Raw genomic sequence first — 12,789 nt, 5'->3', positions numbered from 1 at the left:
ACAGCTGGCAAACAAGGTCAGACAAGCTGCGAGCACGGAACGTTACCTTCCCAGCACAAAACAGCCAAAGTAAACGAAAGGCTGCTAAAATATAGCCAAACCTGCACAGCCGTAGGGTTTTTCTCAGGAGATGGAGGATCAAACCAAAGCAAAGCGTGATTAAGTATTACTGTTATCAAAAACAAGCCTCCAATAGCATGCGTGTGCGCTTTGTGTGTGCTATATGTGTAAATAGGAAAAATGTTTGCAAGAGGCTGGGATAACCTATTGGATAGCTCTCTCCCCAACTGTTATTGATTCAACCAGCCAATAGTATGATTTGCTGAACAGCAGCCAGTTGTGTGTTACTACTGCCAGTAAACACCATTGAGAAATTACATTTAGGCAATGGTGAGGCACAGATGCTTAATTGTAGCAACATCTGTCAACTAGTATACGGTTAACTGTGAACATACACCCATCAGTGACAACATTAAAACCACTGACAGGAAAAGTGAATAGCATTGACCATCTTTCGACAATTCAATGTTCTGCTGGGAAACTGTTGGACCTGGCGTTAATGTGGATGTTATTTAGGCATGTAGCACCCACCTAGACAGGACCAGGCACAACCCCATGGTATCAAAGTGTTTCCTTTTCAGGTTTTCTACTGGTTGACAGAAGAATTACTGCAGTAGTGTTTGCAAAGAAGAGCCACTCGCAAAGTCGAAAAACAGAGGTTTTACTGTGCAAATTTCACAAACACCTTTTAGAAAACCAATATAGGGCTCTTCAGTTTTGAACTTAGCTCAGAGTTAGATTTTTTCTTTTTCTTTTTTTGAGCCGGACAAGGTCAAAGTGTTTGAAAATAATTTATCAGTATATTACTCTAAAAAAAAAAAAAAATAGATAAATGATGAAGCTCTTTTGTGGAAGGCGTGATTACCGTGCAGCCATTTCTCCTGGCAACTAGAAATACTATTTTCTGATTGGCTGAAAGGTTGCAAACTGCCGTCCATTCATATAGAACTAAACTCTTTTATATACAGTTTATGCTACTGAAATGTGCAAAATATTAGGAAACTGGGCATAATGCCATGTCCAATAAACTGCTGGTAACATTTTGTGCATCCTAGCTGTTGAAAAAGTATTTACTACACCTTGGCAAATTAGTGATTAAATAACTACAAATGTTAACTGCAAACTAGATTGATTTAGACAAAATTAGAAAACATACATTTAGAGTTTTATGAGTACATCAACAATTAAGTTGTCGATTTGATGTCCCTTGAATGCAAACCAAAACTGTAATTACAAATGAGAGCTATACCCCATTTATAAACAGGTAAATGCAGGGATCAGCTGACAAGCGTGAAAGAAATGGCACTGCAGCTTAGTATCAACAGTGTCTTCTTAACTGAACTCTGTCACTCTATCTCTGTGTGATTCACGCTGAAAAGACTTCTGAGCCACAACCTGCGGTGCTGGGACAACCACGCGGACTTTGAGATGCCTCGCATTAAAGCTGTGATGACATATTAAGACCTTTCACAAAGGTCAGAAAGGTCTTGGAGATGTACGCAGCTACTGGTGAGTCAGACAAGACTAATAAGGAGACAGATCTACTATGTACGCTACATCTGAGACATAGGGAGCAAACACACAAGTAAAAGCTTTTCTCAGAACCATTAAGAAAACAGAATTCTGTTTATCTAGTCGCTGATGCCCTGGTGAAAATGCGCCTCGGTCTCTGATTCACTTTATTGATCATTTTGCTACACCTAACAACTTCTAACAGAGTGGCTCATGCAGTGGAGAGGAGAGTTTTAGGTACTAATTTAGGCATCTGTCCAGAGATAATTATAAACATAAACATCAGTGAAAACACCTACTTTGTATTTGCCAGGGAGCTTTTTTACAATCCCTAATTTCCTGATTTCCAGTTACTCATTTCCTCCCTAATTACTAGACGAGGAGAATGGGTATATCAGAAGAACAGGGCACACCAGCTCATTTCTCCCCGTTTAGTTTTGTTAGTCGACGCAGACTCGCCTCCATTTGTCTCATTTAGACAGATTCAAGACGCGAGATAAACAAGCATGTCGGCTCTGGCACGGAGACAGCTGATACCATTTCAAATCCGCCTTAGTCATCTATTTAAAAGTTTGTTGTGAATATTTTCGGCGTGGGCTCAATAGACGGATATATTTTGACTTTTTCAGTCATCTATGCTAGAAACTCATCTAACGATTGTTTCTTTTCGAGATTAATAATCCATACCACCACACTGTTAAATAGACAAAAAAACAAACAAAAAAAACATTGTCAATCTGACAAGATAAAGCAGCTAATTTATCTCATAATAGCAGGGAGAGACAACAGAGATGCTGCTAATTAGTACTTTAGTTTGTGGGTGGAGAATCATTTGAAATGGCAGTGTGATTTCTACCACTAGTTTGGACCAGCTGTGATCTCAAAATGAGGCTAAAACTTGAACCAAAACAAAGCTTTGAACCATAAGTCGTCATACTGACGTCGCCACCCTTGCTTCCACGCGGGTATAAAAATAACTCATAGGTCTTGAAGGCGAAAGCCAGTTTTGCACTCACAACCCTGTCAAACATAATGCATTCGTGATATTCACAGGTTTCCAGGAGTGACAAAGTAGCAGCACGTTTATTTTTGGGTTACCCTCGCCTGCTTTGTCAACTTCTACTTCAGTCAGACTTCCTACATTTCCCCACGTTCATACAATTTGAACGTCTCCAACTATGAAAAATGAAAAACTAGACAACATATGAAAAGCAGTAATTATATATATATATATAAATATATAAAAAGTTGTACTTATAAAAGCAAAGCAACATCAAGCTTGAAGACTTCAGAGCCAAAAGCACGGAGGCAATGTAAGGCTTTGATATTTCTGTGGAAATCTTTGTGGCTTGTGAAGACAAAGGGTTTCACGAACACAAAAGAACCAAACTTTTCAGATTTGGTGGAGTTCCACCAGAGATACAGAGCACAAAGGTGACCTATTTTACAACAACTGAGAGATCAGCAATGATTGAAAATTCAATTAACTTTCTTTCTTTGCAGCTAGTGATAGGAAGTGGACAGAAAAAACTGGTTGTATCTGTGCTTAGTTCCTGGGTGAACCATAAGGAAGGAAACCATACCTGTGGTTTAGAGCTACAGCTTTAATTAAGAGTACTAATAGAATTAAAAAACAAACACACAACTGAAATCTGAGCGCAGCACTCCAACATCCCAAAAGGAGGATGTTACTGTTCTCTTAAAGATAGCCAGGAGTTTATTAATCAGAGATTAACCACACATCAGCTTAAGATTTGTTTCGTAGTCAGCACTTAATAGTATTGTCAATCCAAAAATATGTGTATGTGCATTCCTAATCTGTTGTGTGCGCTCTTTCTCTAGACTCTGTGAGGGTCCTCAGTTTGCAACACCACAGATGCTGGTCTCATGCTTTCACTCTGCAGTGACACAACTTCAGACTGTTTGCATTCCCCTGCTTCTTCAGGGTGCACTTACAAGTTCTTGAAATTATATCTTTTCTTTTTTTTGCTGTAGAAGTACTTTAGTAAGGTTTCAGATATAAATGATATGCAAAATAAAACATAAGTATCTTTTGGCATATAAGCTTTCCATTGATACTGGGCTGTAAAGATTTGAAAATATACTGCGCGTCACCTGCAGGGTCCTAACTGAATCATAGCAACTTACATAAAAAGGCCACCTCTTTTTCAGCACCTGAGAGGCTAAATAAATAGGCTTCAATTAATCTAAAAGGCCAAGTGGCATGAATGCACATTTTTTGTGCTTCTCAAAACTGTCATTCCACACTCAGAATGACAGTGTTCCTCTGTTGTTTTGCGCCACGGAAAAAGAAACACAATAAAAAATATTCTGACAGGCTTTCCATGAACCCTGACATCTCTGGCGACTGAGACAAACTACAGTACGACATCTAATCACATCAATGTTTGAGCAACGTGTGATAGTTGTGCAGAAGAGTCGGGCAATAAAACGGAAATGTCATGAATCTATTGCTGTTTACACATCATTTATCAGAGTTTGAGGTTAGGTTGCTTTAAAGTGCTCCACATAACTGCTACTACTTCTGTTAAGGCTGAAGGCTCATTTAAGGTACTGTGGGAGATAGACGGCGTAACCTATACTTGTGCGATCGTCAGTCTGGCTGGTTCTGCAAAAATAAAACTCCCAGCCACTAGACGGCGCTGTGTCTTTTTTTTATCCAGTCAAGTTAATGTTTCTTTGCTTCCTGCTTCACAGCGAAATTTTTATTGAAGACATGTCCTACAAATGATTATATGTCCAAACCAGTTAACCTTGCCTTGATGTGTTCCATCTTTATTGATCCAAAATAATCAATTTGAAAATTGTGTAGAAGGAGAAACACACTAAAGCATACTAAAGCACAAACATGGTACTACCAAGCGGACCAATTGCAGCCCTAGTGGTCTGCGTTGCGATGACGTGTAGTTACATTTCTGGGGAGGTGCTTGTGAGGCTACGGCGTTAGGGTCTGCATGTGGTCTGGGCTGACGTAGTTATGCCGTCAAATTGGCACAGAAGCCTAAACCACCTATCAGTTAGACCTGAAGTTCCACCAACCGCATCCCTGTTTACATCTAATGACATTAATTGATTAGCTGTCCAAATAGCACAGCATCATTCCTGGAGGATGAGATTTGTCAGATTCGTAGCAAAAATACAGGAATCAAAGGCCATAATGCTACTAATCTGAGACAACCTCTGCAGATTCACCATCCCACTCCAACTGGCTGCAGATACAGAAGCTGCACGTTAACAGACACTACAAGACGTAACTTGGCAAAGAAAAACAGATGTTCAATATATCAGATGCAGAATCGCCATCCTAAACATCAGTCTCACCTGCCAGGCAATAAGGTCCTTTAGCTTCTCTATCTTTTCAAGGTCCTCTGGGTGCTCCTGCATGTACTTGTCATTGAAGAAAGCCTGAGGAAGAGAGAACAGAGACACAGGAGTAAGTATGTTTGTGTGAATAGAGAAAGATCTGGAGTAAATTCAGGGGGCAGCGGAATGGGAAATGTAGAGACGATTGTGAAATAAAAAAGAAAAAGAAAAGAAATTGACGAGGATGTGAAAGCTTTTGGTATGTGTGTGTGTGTGTGTGCTGGGGGGTGGGGGGGCTGTAAGGATGAGCAGGATGACATTCGTCTCTCCTCTACCACCTGAAATAGTTCAGAGATGAAGGAGTGACCTGAGGGCAGAGAATTCCCATCCCTCCCCCGCTGAATCATAAGGTACCGTTTCACAAGACCACTATAAATCTACTCCAGGAAGAAAAGTATGCTGGGAAACCAGCAGGCTATCATTGTCGTTTCTGTATAATCAAAAAAAAAAAAAAAAGAAGTAAAAATGGATTGGATGACAAAATAACTGTGGTGAAAAGCAGAATTCAAAAAAGATGGAGCTTTTCAAAGGGAAAAAAAGGCATGAATTATGTTAACCAGAAATCTTGGATTAAATATCAATTCACAGCATGGAATAAAACCAGGGAATACATTTGCTTCATTGGAATTTGTTTAGAATATACTTTAATATATTACAATAATATGAAGTGGACCCAGATTTGTAAATCGCGTTAGAAGATCTTGTGTTAAAAGAATAATTTGACATTGCTATATTATTAACAATTTTTTTTTATCAAAATCCAAAATGTGTGCATTACAGGGAATTATGTGCTTTACTATTTCTTGGCGGGGCTTGATGAATTCCTGGAGTCCCAGCAGATCATTGGGGAACCTAAGGCCTGTGACACACCAGTCAAAGAGTCAGCAGTTTGCAGGTGTCAGGCCATTAGTGTGCATCTGTGACCTTAATTTATCTGGAGAAACCCGCATCGTTGCCGCTAGCCGGATCCCTGATGGCATCCATCTAGAATCCAGCACGCTGAATTGGCGGAGGAGGAGGAGAGTGTCAGTGAGAGACATCCCTCTAATTGGCTGCTCAGCTTAGCGAAGCCGTGTACGAGGAGAGAAACGAATGTGACTCAAGTAATGGAAAAATGAAGTCAAGAGGGCGCACAAAGCAGGCTCTTTTCATTTTTCAACATGTTCCAATTCACAAGTAATTTCAGGACGTTGTGGTCATCTGGATCTGAGAAGGTGGCCGACGCTGGGAGTCCTTGCTGCGTGTTCAAGTTGCTCTGGTGAAGTGAGGTGTTAAGCTGGTCTCCATTGTTAGTTCGTTTGTTGTGCTTTACTTTCACGTAATGTGAACAAAAAACCAACAATAACAAAAATATATATACACTGATCGGGCATATTCGGAGGGGCCTCTGTGGATCATCCCACAGATACTTGATCAGTTTGGGATCTAGTGAAGTTGAAGGCCAGGTCAACACCTTGTGCTGTTCTTCATGTTTTTTTTAAGTAGTTCCTACATTTGTTTGTGTGTGTCATTGGTATGAGGGTAGTGGGTATAATATCCCCACCAATGAATGCCAGGTCCAAAAGTTTCCCAGCAGAACACTGAACTGTGACAAAATGGTCAACGTTATTCATTTCTCCTGTCAGTGGTCATAATCTTATGACTGATCAGTGTATAGTCCTGCTTTTCCTTTCTTTTCTTGGTCAAGTTTTGTTATCCCTGCGTTTGTTCGCTTGTGTCTTGGTTTTTGGATTATCCTGCCATCCCAGTCTGTTTTGTTCCAGTTTTTGTAAGCTGTCATTAAATTCACTCTTCGTCCTACCTCTCTGGGTCTTGGGTCACTTGGGTTACTTCTCCTGTCTGTGGTTTTAATGGTATGGCTGACCGGTGTATACATAGATGTATGGCTTCTTTTAAAATAAAGCTAAAAAAATAAGGATGTGGACGTTATACAGATTGAGGCAATATAGGGGAAAGAATAAACGACTACCTTCTCGTAGTTGGCAAACCCTCCCATGACAGCTGGGTCCACAATCCCATTCAACAGTAGGGACAGGGGGTTGATAGGAAGGTTAGGATCGCTGATATGCCTCTGCACCATGCTGCTGATCTTCTCATTGGTTAGCTGCATAGTTTCCATGGCATTTTCCAGTGGACTGATCTCCTCCTGCGCAACACAAAGTGAAGGTGTAATCAGAGATTCGCAGCACTTACTCACCTATTCCTGTGCATACAGAGACACATCACCACCAGCCCCTGTGTTCCCAACAATCAAGACGTAAACTAAGGAAGGCTTATTAGAGGACGGGCTAACTATTTACATAAATCATGCAAAGGAGAGAAGTGATGAATCAATTCTAACTGTGTCCATACATGAAGACGCAACTGTCAAATGAAGATGGATCCTGTGGTGGTGTGGGGAATTTCAATTTCCATGTCAACACAACCTGATTGCTAATACTGAGAAAAGATGCGTGAACTGCACAGTCATGCTGCAATTTTCAACTCAATCCGTGAAACTCCACACGGGATTACTTTTAGGATGAAATAGTAATAATAATAATAAAAAAAAATCCTCCTCCTTGTATTAAGAGTTTAGAAGAAACATGACTGGATTGTTGAGTAAATGTCAGATTTAGACGCGAGTCAAACAAAAAAAAGTAAAGATGCTGCGCCATGGAGACACATTTCCAATCTGCGCCGGTGTGTCTTGGGCCAGCTTGATAAAAAGAATTGTCAGATGGGAGGATTAGGCTTGGTGAATCTCAGCCCAGTCATTAAGCTTTAAATAGAGATTCCGACCTCGGGGACTTGGCCTCTCTCTGGCTCATCTGGAAGGCAAGCTGCTTCTGACAGTATGTTCCATCCCAGCCTGAAGGAAGAGGTGTCTGCTCTGAATTACCGTGACGGCGAGGAGTTACACTCCAACACATGGACTCGGCAGTTGCGGGCGGGAGGGAGTCGGGGAGGGGGGGGGTCGAGGCTTTGCGTTTAATGATTGTGTTAAGGATGTAGCACCATTGTCGGCCTGCTCAGGCCTTGTATAAAGATCCGATCTCGTAAGGGAGGCGTGAACATCCCCAGGATGCACTGAGAGATCTGATCTCTGACCACATTTGGAGGTGGTCTGCATTAGTTTATTCATTCAGAAAGAAAAAAAAAACATACAACCACTATTGTAAATGATCGCCAGAAAAGGAAAAAGCATCCTAAGAGATGTTTATTCATTATTAATTACAGCCTTTTAAAATATTCTGTCCTTGTAGCTGAGCCAATAAATAACTCCAAGTAAGAATTCACCAATGAAATTATTCAATGTGAGTTTGCGAGTGGGATTCTGCGTGAATTATTGATGCAGTTATGTTGATACATATGAGTAGCTGCATGTGGTTATGTTGCGTATTTCCTCATTTAGCGACGACTTTATTCACCTTCATTACCAAAGATTACGGTGCATACGGAGACTTCCAGGGTCGGAGTTCTAATCTGAGTCATGATGCACACACATAAACCAGAGCTGTTCTCGGTTCCGGAGCAGCATTAGAGGCATCAGCTGTCAAATATTCTACGGTTTATCTGCGTACAGAGCGTGAAACTGAGATCGGATCTAAACACATGTACCTGAAGCCGGCCACTTGCCTTCGGACGGGCCTGATCAGATCTGAGCAGGCCCCGTGTTGAGCTAGATGATGACTACGAATGCAGACGGAGCAGACCGCTGTAAACATCCTGGCTCAAGATAACCTCTGAGAAGCGGGGAGGGGGGAACTTTCTGAGGCTATTCGGCCATTAAAAGGACTAATGAACCCAACAAATAACGAGTGATTGATAGCGCGATACTTAAGCCGGGCTACTCACACTAAGTAATGCATTTGTTTCAGGACAAATTACAGAGACATGCAAAATGCAGAGGGTGTTTTGGCTGCGTGATGCTGTAACCTGCAACACTGGGCTCATTCCTCCAAACTCAACTCTCCCAAATGAAAAGATCTCAGCCCAAAACAGGGGATCAGCTTTTTAAATAACCAAAACAACAACAGCAAAAATTTTAATGGGATTCCAGTTGCATTAAACGTGCCTATTTCTAATGCTACGCTTAATACTGAAGATGTTAAGGCCAAAACAACATCATCAACATAATTTTTCAGTGAAGCGATCCAGGTAACTCTACAGTGAGGTTCCTCTGGTTGAATATGTGCTGTGCAGCTATTCTCAGCGGACACTCGAATCCTCTGCAAATCGATTCGGGCCATCGGACTGAGAGAGAAAACGTGACTCGATGTTGCTTTGGGGAGTGGCACGCCCGCGTCCACGCGCCTGTCCATGCCGCTTAAGTGGACAAATCGCATCGATGGCGTTTAAGCATGCCCGCAGATCCCTCATCCGATTAGGGAAGAGAACACTTCATACTCACCGTGGAGCATGATTTGACTTCAAACCATCGCAGGATGCCGGGAAGTTTGTATGCAGTCGAGTACGTGGTCCTCTCAATCCACATGTTCTGTGGACGAAATGACAGGGACAACATTAAGATGAGAACGCACTTTAATTAAGAATAAAGACACAATAATAAAATATATTCCAGCTGTTTGGTTTGTCCATACTGGGTTAGCTACAGAAACATTGCAGTGCGAGATGATGTTGGTTTTCTGCTGATCATACATACATACGTTAATGAAAACCGAGAAAATTATATTCGGTTTCAGCCAACAGATTCCCCTTCGCCCTGCCCGCGGGACTTTTAAGACTTCTGCGGCACCAAATGAGATTAAGAAGATGCTCATAGAGGTCTGCTCACAGACAGACACGGTTAAATTAAATCTTTCTCTCATGCATATGGAGTTGGAAGTAATGACTAAATCTTAACAAGAAAACCTGTCTGGCATTTTGTGGAGTGTGCAACAAGCTTTAGTTGAAAAAATCAACAGGCAGCCCACGGACACTATTTACATTTACATATTTTCATTATATTTAATACCCATACTACTATATAATTCATGAAATTCTTGCACTTAATTCACTTTACTCATGTTTACATCCTCCATGGACAGTTTGGTTATTATTATTTTTTTTCATTTTTCTATTTACTTTGTGTTGTCCTACTTTTTGTTCCTAAAGTGTCCTGTACTTCCACGTCACTCCGCTCGCTTGTTCTCTGAATCCGACTAATTAAAGCGCCTTGTCGTCTTGAAAGCGCGCTCCCTCCCCAGCAGAGAAGGTAAATTACAAAGACGTGCGCACACCGACACGCTAAAGAGATGTGACAGAGACAATATGGCGAGCAACAGATATCTATCATCTCTCTGTCAGGACGCAGAGAGCGAGAGATAGAGTAAGCCTGAGACAAGTTAAATACATCACCCCGCTCGGCCGAAGTGATGCCGCGGTAAACACACGCAGAGAAGGAAGCGTGACTGGCTTTAATTTGACGTCCTTGTTGCCCCCACTTGGATATCAGGTGAGCGTGGAAATAATTTACTGGATGCACTAAAAGGCAGGACTGGAACCAGATTGGGATCACTGTCAACCGTTTTATTTAGTTCTTCTTGTTAGCAACCGCGTTTTGTGTGTTTAATAAAAATAAAAACCCTCTGGATTTTTATTGCTCGGTGAAAAATCTTCCGTCAAAGTAAACTAGTGTTCCCATGACTTACTGTGCACTGAAATAACAAGTATGCATGGAGCATAAACTTGATATAATAACCAAGTCAGATTAGAACCGAGAAAAACGTAAAGCTTTTTTAGCTTCACTCCGTGTTACATCTCTCCTTTGGAGAACTGTAATGGTTTTTATCTGAGTCACTCATTCCAGGGAAATCGATATAAACATTTTTCTGTGTAAATAAGACATTTTTAGGTGCAGTGAATCTAGATCTGAATCAGAACGATTATACTGTTGTTGCGCGCAGCACAATGAGAGTTTAATGTCATCTCATGTGTGGTTTTGTGTAAGAGCAAAGGAAGACGCAGTAAAACACAATCAAATAAAAACGACAATAATGTGCAGATAAGATGACACAGAACACACTCAACAATAACTCATAGTAATAAATAGGTCAGAGCTGCAGGAATAAATATATATGTGTAAGTGAGGTAGATTTAGATTTGATTTTTTTTATCGACATATATTCCATGGTATCAGTGTGAAGCGCTTAAGCCCAGATATTGCACTATTTATCAACTAATATTAGTTTTTTACTGATTAAAACAAAACAATACAACATAATGTTCCCAAATCAGAATGAAAGGAGCAGAAAGAAGAAGAATTTTACATAATCTGACCCTTCACCCCAAGAAATCAGTTTACAAAGGACTTAAATTAAAAAAACATAATAATGATAATAATAAAATAAAATTAAATCAAATCAAAACTGGAATTCACGTTCCATTAAAGCTGGTAAGAAGAAGGTTACAGGCCGTTATCGATTTCTAAAAGCATAAAAATTAATCCACGTATTCATATTAATTGTTCATTAATTCATTCATTATCAGTAACCACTTATTCTCCAGGGTCAGAGTGGAGCTGGAGCCTATCCCAGCTGTCATCTGGCCAGAGGCACTGCACACCCTGGACAGGTTGTCTACTACAGGACTCTAATGTGTGTGTAATGATAACCAGTAATGTACCAGGTCACATTTTAGATTTTAAAATGAAAGAAGAATGAAGTGTGAAATTACCGCAAACTCGTTGTCAGGGTCCTTCTCTCCTTTCCTCACTGGCCTGGAATACTGGAATTTATGGACTTCATTTACTGTGTAGAAGCTGCAGAGGGCGAAAATCAGCAACTGAGTAAATTAAAACTGCTTAATTCAAACGCTGATTGTTTCACTTCAGGTCAAACACAGGACAGACTCCCTCTCAGCCCGGCTCTGCCACTCAGGAGCCACAGCGATTATCGCATTATAAACTATGGCCTCATGTACGCGGGCCGCGTATTCATTTCTGTGTGGCGGGCAGCCTCTAAAACACATGTCAGACATGTAGGTAAGCTGCGGCATTAGCGGCGGCGGGCGCATGACCAGCAGGGATGAACTTTGCCAGAGCAGGTTAATAGGCTTTTCGCAGCAGGAAAACGATGGCGTTACATAAAGGCTGTGGGAACAGCTGTCTGTCTGTCTGTCTGGACACATGCTCGGCCTCCCGTGGATGCGCCGCTTTCTCCCTTTCCGTCTCTGCAGCCGAGAGAAAGAGAGACAGATTCACGGTCTCCGGGGAGAAACGAATACAGAGCTGTTATCCTCACATGCCAGATTGCATTTCCCATTTCTAAAAAACACACACCATATGCTTCAAAGAGGCGCGATTTGACTTTATTAGCAAATAGTTATAAACGGAAGACGGGATGGATGCGCGCCTTTTCCGCAGTCACTGCCCTTTCACGCTTAAACCGACATCAACGAATGCGCGCAGACGGACGCTACGACTTTTGAACTTTATCTACTAAGGGCTGCTAATGTTTTTCTAATGAACAGAACACACACACAGCCTTTGTGACATTCCAGCCACACAGAAACATTGAGCTCAGGTGTTGCTCCCACTTATTATTTTTACACCGGCGATAAGATGTTCCCCCCCGGGCTTCCTCACAAAGGGCAGCTCACTGTTTAATGAACATGATGAGACCCATTCCCAAATTAGCTGAGAAAATGTGGCATTAACCATAAAAAAACAGAGGGTCTGAGCTTCTGATCTAATAAACAGATTAATAAAGCAGTTTTAAATGTGCCATGCCGTCCCAATTAAGCCCTCTACATGTCCTGAGCTCTGGGGCTGGAGATGATGGAGCCGCGTGGCCTGGCAGAGCAAGGTCAGAGTGGGTGTCTGCTCTGGCTGCTGCTGCTGCTGCTGCTGCT

General features: G+C 41.4%; 1 protein-coding gene across 7 annotated transcripts in view; it reads right to left on the bottom strand.

Annotated features, from left to right (window-relative positions):
• The window catches only part of dock1 (dedicator of cytokinesis 1), a 194,847-nt gene that overhangs the window by 10,861 nt on the left and 171,197 nt on the right, over nucleotides 1-12,789 (bottom strand). For all 7 annotated transcript variants that reach the window (XM_047608341.1, XM_047608343.1, XM_047608342.1 and 4 more), the window contains 4 exons: nucleotides 11,614-11,698; nucleotides 9,350-9,436; nucleotides 6,926-7,102; nucleotides 4,915-4,998 (listed from right to left, as the gene is read on the bottom strand). In XM_047608341.1, coding sequence (XP_047464297.1) covers nucleotides 4,915-4,998; nucleotides 6,926-7,102; nucleotides 9,350-9,436; nucleotides 11,614-11,698 — 433 coding nt within the window. The remainder of the gene's footprint in view (nucleotides 1-4,914; nucleotides 4,999-6,925; nucleotides 7,103-9,349; nucleotides 9,437-11,613; nucleotides 11,699-12,789) is intronic.

Source organism: Mugil cephalus, chromosome 16, assembly GCF_022458985.1.
Source record: "Mugil cephalus isolate CIBA_MC_2020 chromosome 16, CIBA_Mcephalus_1.1, whole genome shotgun sequence".
NCBI lineage: Eukaryota > Metazoa > Chordata > Actinopteri > Mugiliformes > Mugilidae > Mugil > Mugil cephalus.
Note: the sequence above shows the minus strand (reverse complement) of the source record. Positions and strands in the feature narration are given on the sequence as shown.